This window comes from Megascapheus bottae, chromosome 1, assembly GCF_031878675.1.
Source record: "Megascapheus bottae isolate mThoBot1 chromosome 1, mThoBot2.hap1, whole genome shotgun sequence".
Classification (NCBI taxonomy): Eukaryota; Metazoa; Chordata; class Mammalia; order Rodentia; family Geomyidae; genus Megascapheus; species Megascapheus bottae.
This window is the reverse complement of record NC_143509.1, coordinates 29,224,284-29,246,994: the sequence shown is the minus strand read 5'-3', so window position 1 is coordinate 29,246,994 and position 22,711 is coordinate 29,224,284. Positions and strand designations below refer to the sequence as shown.

At 52.2% G+C, this 22,711-nt stretch overlaps 1 protein-coding gene across 1 annotated transcript; it reads left to right on the top strand.

Annotated features, from left to right (window-relative positions):
* Position 1: 1 nt before the first annotated feature.
* Positions 2-22,711, top strand: Sgta (small glutamine rich tetratricopeptide repeat co-chaperone alpha). Its single transcript, XM_090341127.1, has 12 exons — positions 2-73; positions 11,743-11,878; positions 12,639-12,745; positions 12,995-13,079; positions 14,546-14,645; positions 18,050-18,154; positions 18,897-19,035; positions 19,429-19,491; positions 20,003-20,040; positions 20,879-20,968; positions 21,057-21,176; positions 22,304-22,711. Exons 2-11 carry the CDS (start codon positions 11,779-11,781, stop codon positions 21,169-21,171), a joined length of 942 nt encoding a protein of 313 aa, XP_090197253.1. The 5' UTR covers positions 2-73; positions 11,743-11,778; the 3' UTR covers positions 21,172-21,176; positions 22,304-22,711.

Below are 22,711 nucleotides of genomic sequence, written 5' to 3'. Positions count from 1 at the left end.
GGGGGCGGGGCCGGGCGGCGCCACGGTGCGCAGGCGCAGCCGTCGGTGGGGTCCGGGTTCCGTCGCTTGTGAGGTGAGTTGGGGGCACTCTGTGGTGAATCGGGTGGCCCGGAATAGCTGCAGCTCGTGTCTTTGGGGGTTCAAGGGCCCGTCAGAGAAGTAAGGTGTGAGGCCGACGTCTTTGCGTCGGGTAAATCCTGTGAGTGGGCGGTGCGAAGTGGAAACTGAGGCAAGGCGGCGTCGGAAACTGAGGCAGGGCGGCGTCGAACAAGGCCTCGACCTTACTGCTGCGCCGGCGTGTGAGGAGGACCGCGCGGGGTTGTGGCGGTGAGGGAAGGCGACCGGCATGTGATCCTGGACACACGGGCCCTCAAACTCGGGGGGTCCCCCGTTTGTCCCCACGGTTCAACTCTCCATCGGGTTGACTTTAAAACTAGCTTGCTCAAAGCCTCAGTTTCCCCGAGTACAAATTGGACGTCACAAGCGCTGAGCCCAGCACAAAATGAGAAATCCCCCACCCACTTAAAAAAAAAAACACCAAAAAAACCAAACCCAAAAGATAGCAGTTCTTGGACCTGGTTCACTCACGTGTAGGTCTTTTTTTTTTTTTGTATGTGGGATTGGGGACCAAACTCCTGCCCTTACCTCTTGCTGGCTGGTGGCAAGTGGCTTTCCCTCTCTGAGCTGCCATTTCCTCTCCAGTGTGAAAGCATAAGCCTCACAGAAGTCATTTTTGAGGTTATACGACCCTCAAATGGTCACTGATCAGTTGATGGCACTTTGCTAGAGACTGGCAATTTTTTGTAACTGTTTTTGGTTCTTTGCATCTCTTCGATTTTTTTTTTTTTTTTCTCTTTGCCAGTCCTGGGGCTTGAACTCAAAGCCGGAGCACAGTCCTTGGACACTTTTTTGCCCAGGGCTAGAGCTCTGACACTTGAGCCACAGTGTCACTTCCGACTTTTTTTCTGTGTTTGGTACCGAGGAATTGAATCTAGGGCTTTGCACATGCCAGGCAAGCATTTTACCACTAGGCTATGCTTTGGTCCCCTCTTGATCCTGTTTTGTCTTATTTTCTCATGGTGGTTTTCAAGAGGGGACATTTCTGTCCCATAGATGCCTTACGCTATGTTTGGGGACATGTAGTTGTCATGGAATGATGGAAGCCAGGGCCACTGGTCAGCACTTTTCCAAGTCTAGACACCCTAGAGAGAAGGATTAGCCCCCAAACCGCTGTTGTTAAAAATCCTGCCCTCACCAGGATTCAGTGGCTCATGCCTGTAATCTTAACTACTCAGGAGGCTGAGATCTGAGGATCAAGGTTTGAAGCCAATCTGAGCTGAAAAGTCTGTGAGGTGTGTGTGTGTGTATGTATATAGGTATATATGTGTATATGTGTGTTTGGTATTTGGGCACTTTCACTTTCGTTAGGGTTTTCTTTTTCTTTTTTGCCAGTCCTGGGCTTGAGCTCAGGGCCTGAGCACTGTCTTTGGACTTTCTCAAGGCTAGAGCTCCACCACTTGAGCCTCAGCACCACTTCCAGCTTTTTTCTATGTATGTGGTACCAAGGAATCGAACCTGGGTCTTCATGCATGCTAGGCAAGCACTTTAACCACTAGGCCAAACTCCCGGCCCGAGTTTTCTTTTTTCTTCCTTTTTTGGGGAGGGTTAGGGTGCAGTCCTGGCTTGAACTCAGGGCCTGGACATTGTCCTTGGGCTTTCTCAAGGCTTGTTTTCTACCACTTGAACAACAGTGCCATTTCTGGCATTTTCTATGTATGTGGTTCAAGAAATCAAACCCAGGTCTTTGTGCATGTTAGGCAAGCACTCTACCCCAGGCCAGACTCCTGGCCTCACTTGTCTTTTTTGATCAAGGCTGGCACGCTACCATTTGAGCTACAGTTCCACTTCTGGCTTTTTTCTATGTATGTGGTACCGAGGAATCGAACCTAGGTCTTCGTGCATGCTAGGCAAGCACTCTACCACTAGGCCAAACTCCTGGTCCCCCACTTCTGGCTTTTAGGTGAACAATAGGAGATGAAAGTCTCAAGGACTTTTCTTCCAGATTTGACTTCTAACTGTGATCCTTAGATCTCAGACTCCTGAGAAGCTAGGATTATTGGCATCAGCATCTCCCTCAGTGAGACTCTTACCTCCCATTAAATAGCAAAAAGCCAGACTGGAGGTATGGTTCAAATGGTAGGGATATCGGCCTTGAGTGGAGAAAAAGCTAGAGGACTACACTCAGGTCTTGAGTTCAAGCTCTGGTACTGGCACACACAAAAAGAATACTTCCCTTGACTAGTAACTCATCATCTGGGACTCCACAAAAATGTATGTGCCCTGAAAATTGTGTGCAGTTTGGGGCGGGGTGTGCATACCCAATTTGGTAGGGCATGTTGGAGTTTAGATGCATGAGTCTGGCTGCCTGGATTCAGAGCTCCTGGTTTAAGTTATTCATTTCAGTGGCCTTGGGTTGCTCCAAGGATCTTTCTGGTCCTCAGTTTACCCTTCTGTAGAATGGGGGAGGTCGAGTAGTAGCCGCTTGAAGTTGTGAGCATGAAATGATCCTAGCTTGCAGATTTGACCAGTGATCCAGCCAGGCTCCTGGGATGGTTCACGGTTCATTTGCAGTTAAGTTTGAGCTACAGGGGTCAAAGCAAAGTGGCACATTGTCCCAGAGACATGGCTTGCAAGGCTGGGGGCATTGCTACTCTGTCCAGCTCAGAAATTGTTCCCCCATCATGGAAATGTTCTCTCCATGGATTGCAGGACACCAGCTTCGAGCTAGAAAAGCTTAGGCAGCCAAGGATTTGAACAGAGGTGAATCTTCCTAGAACAGGAGTGAGTGGATTTAGGTCTATCCCAGGTTGGGGTCCCTTGACAGCCTCAGATGGGTAACCATCTTCAGTGCAGTTGGCATGGCTTAGTTGTACATGATCGTACTAAGCTCCTGTTTGGGGAGCTGGGAGTTTGGCCTAGTGGTAGAGTGCTTGCCTAGCATGCACAAAGACCCAGGTTCGATTCCTTAGTACCACATACATAGAAAAAGCTGAAAGTGGTCTGTGGATCAAATGGTAGAGCTCTAGCCTTGAGAAAGCCCAAGGACAATGCTCAGGTCCTGAGTTCAAACTCCAGGACTAGAAAAAAAAAATCCTGTCTGGGTTGAAGGTTGAAGAGATGAAAGGAACTACAGGTTAACAGGCTATATACTACTTTACTTTTTTTTTTTTTTTTTTTTTTTTTTTGGTGGTGGGTAGACCCAGAGTTTGAACTCAGGGTCTTGTGTTTGCTAGGCATGTGCTTTATCACTTGAACTACTTTAACCAAGTTTGCTTTCATTATTTTTCTAATAGAGTTTCACATTTTTGTCTGGGCTGCTTGAATCTCTCTCTTCCTAACCTCTGCCTCCTCAATAGTTGGAATTGCACCACCTTTACTTGATAGTTGAGATGCCGGGGGGGGGGGGGGGGGGAGAGTTCTCACTAATTTTTTTTTTTTTGCCAGTCCTGGGCTTGAGCTCAGGGCCTGACCACTGTTCTTGGACTTTCTCAAGGCTAGAGCTCTACCACTTGAGCCTCAGCACCACTTCTGGCTTTTTTCTATGTATGTGGTACTGAGGAATCGAACCTGGGTCTTCATGCATGCTAGGCAGGCACTCTACCACTAGACCACACTCCCAGCCCCTCACTAACTTTTTTTTTATTTTTGGGGTAATGTATAGAAGGGTTACTTACAGTTATATTTGCCACGTAGTAGGTGCATTACTTCTCACACATTGATGCCCCTTCTCATTTCCCACCCCCTTGGTCCTCACTAACTTTTTGCCTGGGCTAGCCTTGAACCACCATTTCCTGATCTCTTCCTCTTGAGTAGCTTGAAATGTAGTCAGCCCTGTAGGTTTCAACCTCTGGCGGGGGCCCAGTAGCTCTGCTGGTGGAGTTGCACCTGGGCAGGTGCCCCTCAAGAGCACCCTTAGGGACCTCGGTCTTGACCTTTACGCCTGCCCAGCCCTGCCACAGACAGCACTCACCGTGTGTGCTCACAGAGTATTCATGAAAGGAAGCTGCCTTGGGGGAGCAGTCTGGGCTCGCGTGGCATGTGTGCAAGGGCCCAGAGGCATGCAGTATTGTGTGGGCTGCTCAACCATCCATGCCACCCTGTTCTTTGCTCAGAGTCAAGCCAAGTTCAGGCTTCCTCTTTGGTTCTCTTGTTGGTAGTGCCTGGAGGGAATTTGTGACCCCCCCCCACTCTTCCAATACCCGGTTTTCATACTCCAGGTTTTCCACAGAGGAAGGACCCTCTGAGTAGCCTGGACCTGAGGCATGTGGGTAGATTACTGGATCCTCTGCCGTCTAGATTTTTACTTGTTTTTGTTTGGTTTGGTTTGGTTTGGTTTGGTTTTGTCCCCTGGCTGGGGGGAGGGGAGAAGGGTGCTTAAGGACAGGCCTGTGCACTATCCTTGGACACTTTTTGCTCAAGGCTAGAACTTTGCCACTTGAGCCACCACTTCTGGCTTTTTCTGTGTATGTGGTACTGAGGATCAAACCCAGGGCTTTGTGCATGCTTGGCAAACACTCTACCACTAGGCTGTGCTCCTGGCCCCTAAGTTTTTACCTTGGCTTCAAAGCTCAGGTAGGTAAGACAGGTGTGCCATCCTTCCCCAGCCAGTCTTTGTGTCACTAAGTGTGAACTTTCTAGAAATGTGGAAACTACCTTCTGCCTTGGCACCTGGCCAGAGCTGACCTTTGACCTGGCTTTATTTATTTATTTATTTATGTGCATATTTATGTATCTGCTGTTCCTCAGGCTTGAAGTCAGGGCCTGGGTGCTGTCCCTCAAATTTTTCACTGAAGGCTGGCTCTCTGGCACTTTAGCCACTGTTCCTCTTCCGGCTTTGTAGTGGTTCATTGGATATCAGAGTCTCAGATTGTTGCCTAGACTGGCTTCAAACATTGATCCTCTGATTTCATCCTCCTGAGTGACCAGATTATAGGCGTGACTCAGTCCTTGAACTTTGATCTAGATTTAGAACAGTGCAATGCGGAAAGAACCCAGGTTCCCAACCAAAGGAAGCGCCATAGACTTGAACAACACGTCTGATGTCTGTGCTCATTCTATAGTCACCATTTTTTTTTTTCTTTTGCCAGTCCTGGGGCTTGAGCTCAGAGACTGGGCACTGTCCTTGGACTTTCTCAAGGCTAACACTCTACCACTTGAGCCACAGCACCACTTCCAGCATTTTCTGTGTATGTGGTACCGAAGAATCAAACCTGGGTCTTGGTGCATGGTAGGTAAGCACTCTACCACTAGGCCACACTCCTAGCACCAGCCAATCACCATTTTAACCTCGTGAGGTTCATTGCTCTGAGACATCAAGCACAGCCACATAGTCAGGTAGCATTCCCTACCATCCATCTCCAGAACCCTCCATTCTCACAAACCAGCTTCCCTCCCCCTGGTGCCTAGCAACCCCATCCTACTTCCTGGCTCTCTGGAGCTCTTGGGACTAGAGTCCTGCAGCAGGTGTCTCCTGTCTGCTGTGTCGCTGAGCACCTTGTCCCTATAGTCCTTCAGTGTTGTAGGTAAATGTCAGAGCCACATTCCTTTTCGTGGCTGCATAATATTCCACCGTGCTTGTAGACCACATTGTGTGCTTCCATTCAGCCATCTGTCGGTACCTCTTCACCATTGTGAATAATGCTGTCAATTTGAAATAATACTTTTTTTCCCCCCCAGTCCTGGGCCTTGAGCTCAGGGCCTAAGCACTGAGCCTTGGACTTTCTCAAGGCTAGAGCTCTACGTACCACTTGAGCCACAGCACCACTTCTGGCTTTTTTCTATGTATGTGGTACCTAGGAATCGAACCCAGGTCTTCGTGCATGCTAGGCAAGCACTCAACCACTAGGCCAAACTCCCAGCCCCGAAACAATACTTTTAAAAGACAAAATCTTAGCAGGGTGCAGTGGCTAAGACCTGTAATCCTAGCTATTCAGGAGGCTGAGATCTGTGGATCATGGTTCAAAGCCACCCCAAGCACTAAAGTCTAAAGTCTATGAGACTCTTATCTCCAATTAACCACTAGAAATAGGAAGTGGACTCAGGCCAATTCCAAGCCCTAAGTTACCAAAACAAACAAACAAACAAAACTCATGTAAATCGAAACTTTGGGCATTTTACGTACATTCTACATATGTCTTTGGATTTGTGGGAAAGCTTCTAGTTTTGTCCTTCCCCTCCCCCCCGCCCGCTTCCCCCAGTCCTGGGCTTGAACTTGGCCTAAGAACTGTTTCTAAGCTTCCTTGCACTTAAGGCTAGCACTCTATCACTTGAGCCACAGCATTACTTCTGGCTTTTTCTGAGTAGTTTATTGGAGATAAGAGTCTCGTACACTTTTCTGCCCTGGCTGGCTTCAAACCATGATCCTCAGATCTCAGCCTCTTGAGTAGTACAGGCATGAGCCATCAGTCCTGGCTTCTGTTTTTTGTTTTTGTCTTTTTTTTTCCCTTCATCTTGTATTATTATAAAGATGATGCACCATTACGTAAGCTACATAAAGAGTACATTTAATTTAGGACGGTGCCGCCCCTTCTTCACTGTCTCCCAGTTTTTCCCTCCCATCTTTATCCACAAGTTGTCTAGTTCATTTTCAGCATAGTGTCTAGTGAGTACCACTGCTATGTTTGGACTTGTCTAGTTTTCACTGAAACCTGTTTACTGAGACTGATAGCTTTACCTCTGAAGACTCTTAACTCCTTGTGGCTAGGCATCATGGGTCAGCTGTGTCAGAGAGGCCCTGGGATTCCGAGGCTGGCGGTTTGCACTCTGGGCCCTTTCTCATCCCTGGCCTCTAGAATCCTCTCCTCAGCTGCACAGTGAACAGTTTTGGGGGGCTTATCCCTTTGTAAAAAATTGAGATAGAATTACTGTATGAAGTGCAAGTTATACAGACAACTCTTAATTGTAGAACATTCTATTACCCCCAAAGAAAATGCCGCCCCGGAGCAGTTTTTCACCCCATTTCCTAGGCCCTGGGTTCACCTTTTGTCGATATTTCCTGTCAGTGGGGTGATTGTATGTGTGGATGGGGGTGTCTTGTCCTTTTCCATATGGAGCCCCAGGCTGGCCTGGAGCTCACTGTCCTGCCTCCCCTTCCTGGGGGCTGGTTCCACAGGTGTTTCCCACCCTAGTGACCTTTCTCTTCCTCTTGTCACCCCCAGTTTTGTGGTGATGGTGCTGTAATTTGAACTCTGTATTTGCTCAGCTTTCTTTAAAGCCGGTGTTAACCATTTAAGCCATGCCACCAGCCTGGTATTGGGCTGCTGAGTTGTGAAGTTTCTGCCTTCAAACGGTAATCCTCTAGATCATAGCCTCCTAAGTGGCTAAGATTATAGAGGTGAGCCACAGTACCCTGATCCCTCGCTGCTCCCCTTCTCTCCCCCCGCCCCCCATTCTGAGAGACCCACACGGCATCTGCATCTCTGCATCCTTGACCTTGCTGTGTACCATTCAGGTGCCTGATTGCCAGCACCATCCCAGACAGATGGGGCAGCACAGTGATCACTGCAGGAAGGAGCCTGGGTGTTGCTTTCTAGGGGATATGGGTCATTTGCCCTGCTGTGTGTGTGTGTGTGTGTGTGTGTGTGTGTGTGTATGTATATGTATATGTATATATATATGTGTATATTTATATATGTATATACATGTATATATGTGTGTCTATGTGTACATATATATATATATATATATATATATATATATATATATATGTGTGTGTGTGTGTGTGTGAGGAATTGAACCCAGGTCTTCATGCATGCTAGGCAAGCACTCTACCACTAGGCCAAACTCCCCGTTCCAATGCTGAGCATATTTTAAGAGGAAGAAATAGCCTCAGAGCTCTCTCTCAAAGGAAGAGCAGGCAGATCAGGCTGCAGTGGGTTTGATCCTGTTCTGCCGGTCACTGCCTCTGTGTGAGAGGTGCCAGTGGCCAGTGCTTGAAGTGGGGTGGGGGAGGGGTGGATGATGTAACCTCTGGAGTGCCTTGTAGTCATCAGCTAGCTCATTGAGCCTCTGTATTCTGGACCCTGGGGAACGCCCTAGCCTCTACCTTCTCCATGCCAGGAGTTCCCAGTTGTGACAGCCACAGTATTTCCTCGTGTCCCCAGGACAGTCACCAGCCAGATGGAACCATTGCACAAGGTGCAGAGTGTGGTGGGCAAAGTGGGTGAGGAGAGCCACAGGGTACCTGTAGAATTTGGCTCCTGTTAACTTGCCTGACAAGCCAGGTGTTGTGTCCCATGCCAGTCTTCCCGTGCTCAGGAGGAGGTGATAGGAGAATCATTTGAGCCTAGGCCATCAAGACCACTAGGCAACATAGCCAGGCCCTGTCTCAGGCTAACAGTGGCCAGGCAGTGGTGCTCACGCCTGTCATCCCAGCTACTCAGGAGGCTGAGGTCTGAGGATTGAGGTTCAAAGCCAGCCCTGGCACAAAAGACTGTGAGACGCTTATCTCCAGTGAACCACCAGAAAACTGGAAGTGGTGCTGTTGCTCAGTGGTAGAGTGCTAACCTTGACCAGAAGAGCTCAGGACAGCGCCCAGGCCCTGACTTCAAGGGCCAGTATGGGCCTATGTTTAAGACGGAGTGGAGCCCTGTGTGCATACGAGGTATTTCTCAAAGCCGATGGCTGAGACTCACTGGCCACAAAGCTTGGGCCCATGCCCGTGCCCTCCTCGTGGAACCTGTCGGGTGTTTGGAGCCAGAAGCAGCATGCATCTGTGTGCAGGTGTGCGCGCCCGGCCACTTGGGATTAAAGCGGACATTCAGTTTGTGGAATGAGCTCTGGTGCTGTTACAGAGGCCAGAGCGGCTGGCTCTGCTCCTGGGTGCCTGGGAGTGCGCAGCAGTCATCCCGCCTGTCTGTGGGCCGCGTCCTTTGTGAGTGGACACGTGATTGTGTCCATATTCATAGCCGGAGCGCCCTTCTGGCTGACCCTGGGCCCAGTCCCAGGTCCTCTTCTGAAAACAGGGCCAACCTGCTGCCACAAGCTGGGGATTAGGCCACGTGGCACCCATCCTGCCCCTGTCTTCCTTGCTGGCCACCTGGCACAGTTGCATGCACTGTGGAACCTGAGGAGCAGGGCCTTCTGCTTTCAAGAGTCCTGGAGTCAGAAGCCTGGGTCAAGTCTCTCCAGAGTCTGTCCCCACAGTTGGGTGGCGGACGAGCTTGTTGGAGCATCTCCCCATCTCTGCCTCTGTCCTCACATGGTATTTCACTGAGCATGTCTACCTCCATGTCCACTCCCCCCCCTCCTCCCTCCCCTCTATTCCTTCCTTCCTTCCTTCCTTCTTTCCTTCTCTCTCTCTCTCTCTCTCTCTCTCTCTCTCTCTCTCTCTCTCTCTCTCTCTCTCTCTCTTCTCTTTTGCCAGTCGTGGAGCTGAATGAGGCTCTGGGTGCTGTCCTGAGCTCTTCAGCTCAAGGCTAGTGCTCTACCAGTTTGCGCCATAGCTCCATTTCAGGTTTTCTGGTGCTTAACTGGATATGTGTCTCATAGTTGGGTGCTGGTGACTGATGCCTGTAATCCTAGCTATTTAAGAGGTTGAGCTTAGAGGATCACAGTTCAAAGCTAGCCTGGGCAGAAAAGTCCCCATAAGATAGTAGTTGAGCACTAGCCTTGAGCAAAAAAGCTGAGAGGACAGTGTCTAGACCGTGAGTTCAACCTGCACCACTCGCCAAAGAGTCGGGGCGAGGAGTGTGGCCTAGAGGTAGTACTTGCCTAGCATACATGAAGCCATGGGTTTGATTCCTTGGTACCACATACACAGAAAAAGACCGAAGTGGTGCTGTGGCTCAAGTGGTAGAGTGTTAGCCTTGAGAAAGCCCCAGGGCAGTGCCCAGGCCCTGAGTTCAAGCCCCAGGACTAGCAGAAAAAAAAAAAAAAGTCTCCTAGACTTTCCTGCCTGGGCTGGCTTTGAACTACAATCCTCAGTTCTCAGCCTCCTGAGTATCTAGAATTACAGGTGTGAGCCACCAGTGCCTGGCTATGTTTCCCTTTCTTATTTTCCTATTTGGATTAGGCCTCACCTGAGTTCTGCTGTGAGAACCCCAGCTCCACACGGGCCTGGTCTGGATTTTACCCTCCAGAGCTCAGGGGACACAGTGCTACCTGATGGTATTGCACACCTGGGGTACCTGGGGCCCCCTGGCTATGTGCTGCTGTGGAGATTGGCATTGTAGCTACTTATTGAGAGCTGGATCAGGGCACAGGGCACAGCAGAGTAAAGGACCACAGGAAGCAGCTGTGACAGAAGCACAGGGAGTGAGGCCCTGTGGCCCAGCTGGTCCATAGCCAGCAGATGTGCTTTGAGTATCCCCTCAGGGCTCCGGCCCCTGTGCACACAGCCCCCACTTCTCATGGAGGCCCCTCCCTACTCTCAAATCCCACATCTGCCTTCTCTGCCTGCCTGGGCCAGCAGGTGCAGAAGGCATAAGCCTCATAGCACGACAGGGCACACCACACCTCAGTCCCTAAGGAACCTCTCTTGTTGCTGCTGGGACTTGCTGCATGGCTTCTTTCCACCTCTCTGGGGACCTGGGTGCTTCAGCTGAACACTTAGAGGATCCAGCACTCAGAAGGGCCACTGCCAGTGACCCAGGCTCACACAGCCTACATGTGCTGTACTCGGGCCTGTACCCCAAGCCACCATTGTGTTGTCAGTGGGCCACAGGATACTGAGAACTCAGCTTAGTGTCCCCTGATATCACAGCCGTGATAGGGTTTCTCAGTCACATGACAGATATGGACTTGGGCTCCTGAAGCCCCAGGGTGCCCAGATCCTGGGCTGTGTTATCTAGCTTGATGAGTGGGCAGAGCTGACCCAGCCCATCCTCTGTGTCTAGGAGCTAGGATGGCCATCAGATGGCTGTATTATCACAGGGCCAGTTCTGAGAATAAGGCCCAAACCTAGATAGAATCTGTTGTGGGCAGGCCTTGCTCCTGTGGAGCCACCAGAGAGGCCAGCCTCTGCTGTGTACCATGGCTATGTCACTGCCACCACCCTCGCTCCATCTCCCTGTGTGTCTGTGTATTCCTGTGCAGTGTCACTAGGGCTGTCTGGGTCACCTGTGAAGTCCTTGCTTCCAGACAAGGCCCCCGTCTTTGGGTCAGGCACTGAGTCTGACGCCAGTCCAGGATAAGGCCGTTCCAGCTTCGCTGCTGCCATTAGATGTCAGAGTGCTGGATTGGAGGCTGAGCTGCCCTGTGGTGACCCTGTCAGGCAGTGGGCCGCAAGTCCCAGCCCTGCGAGGCCTTTCCTGTCTACATGGGGAGCATTGTGTGAAGACGGAGCTGTCCGTGGGCTGAGTGTCTGCATTCCAGACTGTTCTTTTGTCACTCTAGCTCTGCTGGGAGGCCATGTGTGGGCCAGCGCTGTGGGGCAGGGAGTGGGAGCAGGCTGCGTCTCAACTCCTAGGACTGGAGGGTCCCCGAGAACAGCCACACACTTCTGGCTATGAAAGGTGCTGGCTTATTATTTAGTGGCATTTAACAGTGAGGTAAACTGAGGAAAGGGCTGCTCTGAGGCAACAGCTGTGGCCCCTGGGTCAGTTCACTCTGAGTGTGCAGGAGTCCTGTCTCTAACATGGCAGCTGTGATGTGGAATTGGCTGACCATTTAAGCTGGCTGTCATGGCACGGTGGGCATGGGCCCTACGGGGAGGAGACTTCAACATGCCCACTTGTCCTGTAGATCCTGAACACCTGTGTTGCCTCTGCCTGTCTCAAGATGGACAACCGGAAGCGCCTGGCCTATGCCATCATCCGGTTCCTGCAGGACCAGCTCCGGCATGGTGGGCTCTCGTCCGATGCCCAGGAGAGCTTGGAAGGTAGGCATCCCAGAGCATGGGACACTCCACACAGTGCCATGCACTGGCTTGAGACAGAGCTCTGGGGTTTGAAATCTTTGTAATGCTTCTTTGAGTGGAGCTTCCATGCTATTCTGCTTGCCTCTTGTGGACATCCCTGCCTGGGCTCTCAGATGCTGCTGGGTGCCCACTGTGGGCTGGCCACCGTCCTATCTGCTTCAGGTGACCCTCTGCGGCCTCAGACTTCAGTGCCAGGGCAGCCTTGGGCAGTACGTTCTGGCTCATGCCCTTCTTTGCGTTCTAGTTGGGTGACAGTGGACATTTTGCCCCCCATTTTGCCTGGGGTTAAGGTGTGATCTGCATACTGTGTCCTTTCCTGACCTGTGTGGCCGAGGGGATAGGGTTCCCTGGTTATTTCCTGTCCTGTATGTGGCAGTCCAGTGCCATTGCCTAGGGAGATCCAAAGTGGCCTCATACTCCTGTCTTGGGCCAGGCTGCACCCTACTGCCTTTAAGCAGGTGACATGTGACCCCACAGGGGATCTGAGGCTCTCTGAGTCCCTATGTGACTGCCTGCCCCAGTGTCAGGTTGTGCAGGCTCATTCAGCAGCCCCACGTGTCTGAGGTTGGCAGGAGGAAGGCATCCAGGGCTGGAGCGGGAGGGGCAGCACCTGCTGTGGGCATACTGGGGACCCTGGGGCACAGTGTCACCCCTGTACCCAGGCTGTGAAGATGGTCATGCCCATATGGGCACAGTGGAAGTACTCCGTCTTCTCTTGCAGTTGCCATCCAGTGCCTGGAGACTGCCTTCGGAGTGACCGTGGAGGACACGGACTTGGCGCTCCCCCAGACTTTGCCTGAACTATTTGAAGCAGCTGCCAGTGGCAAGGTAAGCCCCAGGCTTACCTGGTCTCCATCCCAAAGAGAAAAGCAGTGGTGGCTGTGGGCCACCCAGCGTCACTTTTGTCCCCCTGGAGATCAGGACCTATGGGCTGCCCTTCTTGTCCTGGAGTAGAGACCAGAGTGCCATAGTCCTTGAGCCTTCGAGCCCGGCAGATCCTGGTGGCACTTGGTGATGGATGAGGCTGAAGGGTGGGTTGGGCCATGGGCACAGTGGGGTTGTCTAACTTCTAAGCAGGAGAAGCCGCAGGACCAGAGGCCCCCCGAGCACACCCCACCTTCTGATGAGGATTCGGCAGAGGCAGAGCGCCTCAAGACAGAAGGTGAGGGGAGCTGGTTCCATTCCAGCACTGGACAGTGGTCAGTGGGCCCTTGGGGACAGGGATGGTATTGAAGAGCCAGGGTGTTTGTGAGTCTGGCTCTGTGTGACTGCCTAGGACCTGCCTTAGGGTTTTTTTTTTGTTTTTTGTTTTTTGTTTTTTTTGCCAGTCCCGGGCTTGAGCTCAGGGCCTGAGCACGGCCCTGGACTTTCTCAAGGCTAGAGCTCTACCACTTGAGCCTCAGTACCACTTCCGGCTTTTTTCTATGTATATGGTACCGAGGAATTGAACCCGGGTTTTCGTGAATGCTAGGCAAGCACTCTACCACTAGGCCAAACTCCCAGCCCCTCGCCTTAGGTTTTTGCACACTTGCCTAAGTTAAGAGAGCAGAACAGGGATCACACAATGCCGCGGCCATAGCTCACAGTGGTCAGCAGCCACAGGAGGGGACAGAGTGAGCCCTGTCCATACTAGAGCACCACACAGCCAGGAACAGGGCGAGGCTATGTGATCACCACACTCAGTGAGACCAGCACACAGGTGGGGGCCACACAACAACTGCTGAATTACAGTTTAAAGTTTGCTGAGGGCAGGGGCTGGGAGTTTGGCCTAGCGGTTAAAGTGCTTGCCTAGCATGCATAAAGACCCGGGTTCGATTCCTTGGTACCAGATACATAGAAAAAAGCTGGAAGTGGTGCTGAGGCTCAAGCGGTAGAGTTCTAGCCTTGAGAAAGTCCAAGGACAGTGCTCAGGCCCTGAGCTCAAGCCCAGGACTGGCAAAAAAAAAAAAAAAAAGTTTGCTGAGGGCTGGGAGTTTGGTCTAGTGGTAGAGTGCTTGCCTAACATGAACGAAGACCTGGATTTGATTCCTTAGTACCACATGTATAGAAAATCCAGAAGTGGTGCTGTGGCTCGTGTGGTAGAGCTCTGGCCTCGAGAAAATCCAAGGACAGTACTCAGCTCTGAGTTCAAGTCCCAGGGGCTGGCAAGGAAAAAAAAAAGAGGTTGATGAGATGTGAGGTCCAGAGTATAGTAAAACTTTAAAAGAGCACCGGAGGCTTCTGGCCATGACATGGAGAGGGAAGAGACTGTGTCTGTGTGTTCTGGACACAGGCACACTCATTTCTAGTCATCGGTGGCTCTGGAATTTTTCCAGCCGTGACACAGCGCAGGAAGAGTATGTGTGCATGTGTGTGCGCGTGTTGGCACACACATGTTCACTGTGGTCATTGGGGCCCTGCACCATCGCTGAAGGTCTGAGGAAGCACTGCATAGTGGAGCTGGATGTCTGCTTGGGCTATTTCTAGAGAACAGAGCAAAAGGGGCTCTGGGCCCACCCTGTCTTGGGGATCACCTCTGCTTGTGGGGCCACATCCACCCCAGTACAATGATGACCAGGCTCTCAGTGTGCTGTGGGTGAACTGTGAGCATTCCTCTGTCTGTCCATCCATCTGTCTGTCTGCTTGCAGGAAATGAGCAGATGAAGGTGGAGAACTTTGAGGCTGCCATCCACCTGTACGGAAAGGCCATCGAGCTCAACCCTGCCAACGCTGTCTATTTCTGCAACAGGTACTGACTGTGTTGTAGGCCAGGATGGAGGGAGGGGGGCAGTTGAGGAATTAGGGGGGAGGGCAATCAGGACAGTGCTACACAGGACTTCAAGCTATTTCCAGAGCATTCTGCATATTCATGCAAAATACGTTTGCTACTATGAGTAAAAATCTCTCTCTCGTTCCCTCCCTCCCTCCCTCCCTCTCTCTCGCTCTCTCTCTCGCTCTCGCTCTCGCTCTCGCTCTCTCTTTTGGTTGGTCATGGGGCTTGAACTCTGGGTCTGGGCACTGTCACCGAGCTCTTCAACTCAAGGCTAGTACTCTACCACTTTGAGCCACAGCACCACTTCTGGTTTTCTGGTGGTTTCATTGGAGATAAGAGTCTTAAGATTTTTTTTTTTTGCCAGTCCTGGGACTTGAGCTCAGAGCCTGAGCACTGTCCATGGGCTTTCGCAAGGCTAGAGCTCTACCACTTGAGCCGCAGCACCACTTCTGGCTTTTTCTATGTATGTGGTACCAAGGTCTTAGTGCATGCTAGGCAAGCGTTCTACCACTAGGCTAAACTCCCAGCCCTGAGTCTCAAGATTTTGTTGCACCCAGGCTGGCTTTGAACCTCGATCCTCAGATCTCAGACTTCTGACTAGCTAGGATAACAGGCATGAGTCACCGGTGCCCAGCTTCTGCCTCTCTTCTTTTGTTGGTAGGCATGGAATCCAGGTCCTCAGGACCATGAGCTGTTTACCCAGCCCCTAACAAGCTTCCCCCCCCAGCTTTTTATCCCTGGACCTCTAGTTTCATGGAGAAACCCAGAGACTCAGAGCCCTACCACAAAATGGGAAGCAGATACAGAGTAGTCTGAAGCCTAGGCTGTGACCAAGGCCCTGTGAAAGAGGCCTGAGGATACTTTCCAGATTCACCTACCTTACCTTTTTGCTTTTTTTTCTTCTTCTTGTTCTTGTGGTACTGAGACTTAAATTCAGCTTTCTGCCTGCTGGGCAAGATCTCTACAAGCCACACTCCCAGCCCTTCCTTTGCTTTAGTTATTTGTTCAGACAGGATCTTACATTTTTTTTTTTTTTTGCCAGTCCTGGGCTTGAGCTCAGGGCCTGAGCACTGTCCTTGGACTTTCTCAAGGCTAGAGCTCTACCACTTGAGCCTCAGCACCACTTCCGACTTTTTTCTATGTATGTGGTACCGAGGAATCGAACCCAGGTATTCATGCATGCTAGGCAAGCACTTTAACCACTAGGCCAAACTCCCAGCCCCAAGGACCTTACATTTTTTTCAGGAGATAGTGTTAGACTTCCATGCCTCTAGGATTACAGGTACAAACTACTGCAGTTGGCTTATTGGTTAAGATATTGGTCTTGCTAACCTTTGGCCTTGAACTTAGATCCTCCCAATAACTGCCTCCTGAGGAGTAGGATTGTAGGCCTCATATACCATGCTTGGCCTGCCCTTAGTGTTTCGCAGAAACAAAAAGGCAGCTTTGCAGTTCCCTTTGTTCTGACACCTCTTTTATCCCCAGTCACTGTTACTCCTTCACTTGTCCAAGTCCACTTGAGACCTTACCAAACCTTCCCTGGCATAGGCCATGTCATCCGTCCTTGGCTTCTGGTGACAGAAGGATAAAGGTTCTCAGGCTTTTGTTCCCAGAGTCTGAAATCACAGAAAGCTGGATCTGGTAGCCATACCTGTGATCTCAGGCAGAAATGAAGCCAGTTCTGAACTACTGGCTACAAAGTGACACTTTGTCATAACAGAAAAACAAAACTAAAATGAAGGCTGAGTGTGTGGCCTAGTGCTATAGTGCTTGCCTAGCATACATGAAGCCATGGGTTTGATTCCATAGTACCACATACACAGGAAAAGCCAGAAGTGGTGCTGGGACTCAAGTGATAGAGCTGTAGTCTTGAGAAAGCCCAAGGACAGTGCCCAGGCCCTGAGTTCAAACCCCAAGACTTGCAAAAGGAAAAGATAAAAACTAAAATGACCAGTGCTGGAGTCTGAGTAAGGCACCAGTGTAGGCTAGCCAGGTAGGGTTGTGTCTGAAGGTTCAGATCTCTGTGAAGTATTACTCCACTCTCTTCATCCATGGGTTTGTTCTCTACAGCCTCAGTGGACTGCAACCCTAAAATATTTCTATGGGGATGGGGAAGGGCTAGGAATTTGGCCTAGTGGTAGAGTGTTTGCCTAGCAGGCATAAAGACCCGAGTTTGGTTTCTCAGTACCACATATATAGAAAAAAGCCAGAAGTGGTGCTGTGGCTCAAGCGGTAGAGCTCTAGCTTTGAGAAAACCCAAGGACAGTGCTCAGACCCTGAGGTCAAGTCCCAGGACTGGCACACACAAAAAAATGTTTCTGTGGGCTTGGCTTCTAGAACGAGGGGAGCCAGAGGCTGTGTCCACACAGCTTTTCTGTGGGTTGGTCTGCTTCATTATTAGATGGCTTTCATCTCTACCACACCTGGTTTATCATGTGCCTTTATTCTACTGTGTACGTGGAAAAGACCATAGGATTCACTGCTATCTACCGCTTGGAATGGCTCCCCCTTGACTGCTTCCTTTCCTTTTTTCTTTTTCTTTTGGGTTGGTCCTGGGGCTTGGGTTGGAACTCTGGGCTTAGACGTTGTCCCTTAACTTTTTGCTCAAGGCTAGCACTCTACCACTATGAGCCACAGCACCAGTTCTAGTTTTCTGGTGATTCATTGGAGATAAGAGTCTCAGGGCCTTTCTTGCCTAGGCTGGCTTTGAGCCATTATCCTCAGATCTCAGCCTCGTGAGTTGCTAGGATTATAGGCGTGAGCATCTGGTGCTCGGGACCAGCCCAGGGCCTCTGCTGGGCAATCACTGGACACTGAGCGGCCCCAGCTCACTCCATGTGGGGCTGCTGGCTGCCGTGGCAGTCGTAGTTGGACCACTCCATGGTTGTGCTCATTGTCTGACCACATGCTCATGTGGGTCAGGGGTGGCACAGCCCTGCCAGGCATTGCCCTAGGAACACTACATACCTGATTCCTTGAGCTTGACCCATCCTCTTGGCAGATGGGTCTCTAGATGCCTAGATGCAGAGGGGGAAACTGAGGCATGGCTAAGCTCTTTACCAGAACTCCACTACCTCCAAGAGTACATGTGTGGAGTGTAGTGGTGGTGCATGCTGGAATTAGAGGGCTGGCTTTGGGGCCTCCTTGGCCCCCTGGCAGAACCAGTCAACTGGATGGGCTCTGGTCCCTGGGCCTTGGCCACCTGCTCCAAGTGGGCCAGCTTGTGTCTCTATGCACAGCCTCTTGTATCATGGTATATAGTCAGCCACGGCCTTGGTCCTCAGTGGACCTGATGGCCGAGCTCCCCCCCCACCCAGGGCAGTCCCCAAGTTCCACTATATAGGTGGCTCTGGCTCAGGGCTCTGCCTCTGTCTCCCCAGAGCCGCGGCCTACAGCAAGCTGGGGAACTACACGGGGGCTGTGCAGGACTGCGAGCGTGCCATCTGCATTGACCCAGCCTACAGCAAGGCCTATGGCCGCATGGGGTAAGTGGGAAGGGGGGCTGTCCCCTTCCCCAGCATCCGTGCCGGCAGCACTGCTCACCCTGCCTGGTCTGGGAGACAGGCTCCTCGCAGCCCCTGGACCACAGTGCTCGGGGAGGCACCAGATCAGGTCTGCATTCTATTCTCAGGTTCTCGGGATCACTAGGAGGAGCCTGCCACCCCCAGATCAGGGAGAGCCACCTGGCTGCAAGTTCCATTTGGCTTATTGTGCTCTTTCTTAAGTTCATCCCCATTCTCAGGCTCTCTGGGGGAGGGAGGGTATGCCACCGGGGTGACCCAAGAGCTTCTTCTTTTTTTTTTTTTTTTTTTTTTTTGATGGGTCATGGAGCTAGCTCAAGGCTACTCTGGAGCCAATCCCCACTTCCTGTATTCTAGAGATTAATTGGAGATAAGAGTCTCAGGTCCTTTTGTGCCCAGACTGGCTTTGAACCTTGATCCTCATATTGCAGCCTCCTGAGTAGCTAGGATTACAGACGTGAGCCTCTGCGCCCAGCTAAGAGCTTCTTGAAAAATAAAGAATCCCCCAGCTCACCCCTGTCCTCCTCCCCAGGTTGGAGTTGGGCACCTTGTGCCAGGAACAAAAACCAAAGCTTTTTCTAGCATTCCCATCTGCTTCCATATTAACTTGTCATGTCTGGGGGCCACCAGGCTGAAGACTCAGGGCAGACCAGCTTAGGAAAGGACATCTGTGGGTCCCTTACCACTCCTGAACCCCTCCTTCCAGCCTGGCGCTGTCCAGCCTGAACAAGCACGCTGAGGCTGTGGCCTATTACAAGAAGGCCTTGGAGCTAGACCCTGAGAACGAGACATACAAGTCCAACCTCAAGATCGCGGAGCTGAAGCTGAGGGAGGCGCCGAGTCCCGTAAGCCCTGCCGTGGCGCCCACAGAGGGTGCTGGCAGAGAGGGTCACTTGGTGGATGGGTCTCTGGGTGCCCAGACACAGGCAGGGTACACACAGGGAACCCAAGTCAGTCAGACAGAAGGCATAGGGAGTGAGGCTGGAGGGCAGTGACCCTGTGGCCTTGTAGCATGTCTGATCGGGACATGGATCTGGCAGCAGCTTTGCACCCTGACGGGCTTGGTGTGAAGTAGTTTGCCCTGCAGGACCAGGGGCCCTGGGAGGAGCCAGTCCCTGTAGCCCAGCCAGGCCCGTGGGACCCAGAGTGAAAGGCATGTGTTTGTGCCTGGATGCTTGCCCTAGCGCCCACCCGTGAGGGTTATGCATGTCGGTAACCCCTGCTCCTCTCATCCCCAGACCGGCGGTTTGGGCACCTTTGACATCGCTGGCCTACTCAACAACCCCAGCTTCATGAGCATGGTAATGTCCCCCCACTCCGCCCCCATCTGTCTTCCATCAGGTGCTCCTCACCCTGACACCCCTGCACCCAGCCTGCAGGCAAGAGGAAAGGGGTGCTGGACTGCTGGAGCCAGTCACTGAGTTCAAGCCTCTCATCTCAGCTACTCAGAGGTAGAGATTGGGACCGATGTTCAAGACCAGGCGTAAACATTCTGGAGACTCTTATGTCAGTCGCTGGCTGGGTGCAGTGGCATACGCCTGTCATCCTCACCCACATGGGCGCCAGCCTGGGCTGAGGAGGGCTGGCCCAAGTGACAGCCACCTGCCTCGGAAGTACAGGTCACAAGTCCAAACCCTAGCACCAGCACGAATAACAGTGCCACCATCCTGGCACTTTGCCTGCGGCGCTGGGAAGATGTCCTCTGTCCTGAGTTTGAGACCAGCCTGGATAACAAGCAGTGAGCACCTGTTTCAAGGAGGAAGAAAAAGTGTGTTAGGGCCCCTATTTCAGACCATCTGTTCTCTCTTCCAGGCATCAAACCTGATGAACACCCCCCAGCTCCAGCAGCTGTAAGTGTTGGCCACGCCGTTCTCTTCCTGGTCTGTCTATGCTTTCTGTTGTGGCAAAATACGCAGCAGTTTGGTGGCATTTAGGCCACTGGCAGTGACATGCAGCTATTTCCCCAATGTTGTTCTAGAATGTTCTTTGACTCCCCCAAAAGGAATATCTTTCCCTCCCTCCCCCCATGATTTCACGCTCTGTCTCTGGATCCCCCTGTTCTGAAGACTGGGTGTCCTTAGTCCTCTGGGATTGCCCATGCTGTGGGGTCTCTAGCTGTTTTCATATACACTCTTCCATCCAAGCAGTTTCTCACCCCAGCCCTGATGGACATTCAGGGCTGGGTCCTTTGTGGGGTGTCCTGGCACTGCAGGAGCTGGGCAGCACCCCTCCCCACTTCACGCTGTGAGGAGCAGTCTGTCTAGGCCACCGCCAGTGTCCCTTGGTGTTCTTTGGAGATGGCTGCTCACTGAGACCTCCTTGTCTTTATTTTTGGTCAGTCCTGGGCTTGAGCTCAGGGCCTGAGCACTGTCCTTGGACTTTCTCAAGGCTAGAGCTCTACCACTTGAGCCTCAGCACCACTTCTGGCTTTTTTCTATGTGTATGGTACCGAGGAATCGAACCCAGGTCTTCGTGCATGCTAGGCAAGCCCTCTACCATCAAACCAGATTCCCAGCCCCGAGACCTCCTTGTCTTTAGTCTAAAAAATGACCTTTTCTGAAAGCCAAGGAGCCCAGGGCCTGGGAAGTGGGGAACAGGCCTTGGGGCGCTGGGTAGAGACCCCTGCCTGGGAGGGGCTGGGCTTCTGGGCCGGGGCCTGGGCCTCACTTCCCACCCACCTGCCTACAGCATGTCCGGGATGATTTCTGGCAGCCATAACCCCTTAGGAACTCCAGGCACCAGCCCTTCGCAGACTGACCTGGCCAGCCTAATCCAGGCGTGAGTGGGGCTGCTGAGAACAGGGGGCAGTGGGAGGGAAGGGGACACAGAAGGATGTGTCCCCAGGCGGGCCGCACCTCTCCTCCAGGGGCCAGCAATTTGCCCAGCAAATGCAGCAGCAGAACCCAGAGCTGATTGAGCAGCTCAGGAGTCAGATCCGCAGCCGGACCCCCAGTGCCAGCAATGATGAGCAGCAGGAGTGACGCAGGTGAGAAGGACCAGGGCCTGTGTGGATGGGCAGTGGGGGCCTCGGGTGAGGGCTGGCCACACTGGCTCGAGTGGTCATGGGGGTGGCCAGGCTCTCTCCTCCATGCCCACCCACACTGGGTGGGCGCTCTGGGCTCGCTTTGCCTCTGAGAGCCGGCACTTCAAAATGTACCCAGGGGGCTGGGAGTTTGGCCTAGTGGTTAAAGTGCTTGCCTAGCATGCACAAAGACCCGGGTTCGATTCCTTGGTACCACATACATACAAAAAAGCCGGAAGTGGGACTGAGGCTCAAGTGGTAGAGCTCTAGCCTTGAGAAAGTCCAAGGACAGTGCTCAGGCCCTGAGCTCAAGCCCAGGACTGGCAAAAAAAAAAATGTACCCAGGGTCCCAGGTGGATGCTCTGCCACAGAGCTGTGCTTCCAGCCTTCATGCTGGTGGCTGTGCTTGAGGCAGAGTCTGGCATGCCACCCAAGCATGTTGCCCGTGGTAAGGTTCCCGTAGATGGAACGAAAGGCCTGCACATCCGTGCCAGGCATGGCTGGGCTGGAACAGGTAACTAGGTAACAGGTAACTAAGATGACACCTGCCAGCCTGCACACCTGGCCAGCTCTCCTGGCGCTCATAAGCTTTTTTTTTTTTTTTTTTTTTTTTTTTGTCCTGGGGCTTGAACTCTGAGCCTAGGCACTGTCCCTGAGCTCTTCAGTGTAAGGCTACCACCCTACCCCTTGAGCCACAGTGCCTCCGGTTTTCTGGTGACTCATTGGAGATAAGAGTCTCACAACTTTCCTTCCCCGGGCTGGCTTTGAACTGCAATCCTCAGATCTCAGCCTCCTGAGTAGCTAGGATGACAGGCGTGAGCCGGCGCACCCCGGTGCATAAGCTTTTGAATAAAGCACAGTTGTTCTAAGCCTGCGGAGCTGTTGCCTCGTGCTCTGGAGGGCATCCAGGCTTGTTTTCTGGATAATGAGCTGGGCACCACACAGCGGCTGCCGCCCACCTGACCATCGATGTCCGTGATATCATTTTGACTGGCATTTCCAGTCTAGCTTGCTCCCTGCGTATCCCTGTTCAGCGGTGGTCTCCCAGCCCACCGTGTCTCTTAACAGCCTGTGTGTCCATCTTCCCCCAGCCGTCCAGCACAATCCTGTCCTTCCTGGCCCGCTGGCAGCCTTCTGGTGTTTTGCCATTTTCTCCCGTCGGACTGCCCAAGAGAGAAAAAGAAGTTGGACCTGCATGTTAAATGGCTCCCCCTCCCCGTTTTTTTTTTCCTCTGCCCCCCCCCCCTTTTTGTACTCTTCTTCCTGCCCCTAGTTCCACGTTGAGAGCAGAGCCAGCAGGCTGAGCGTAGACCAGCACTGGTTTCCCCCAGCCCCAGATGTCCCAGAAGTTTTCTAGAATCCCGGGAGTTACCCCCTTTGGCAACTTGGGGAAGTGGCAGGTGTGACGAGGAGCCGCGTGGTACACCCCTGCAGCCTTGGGGGCCAGGACTTGAGGAGTAGACCTCAGCCCAGCCTGGGCCCCTCGGGAGCGCTCACTG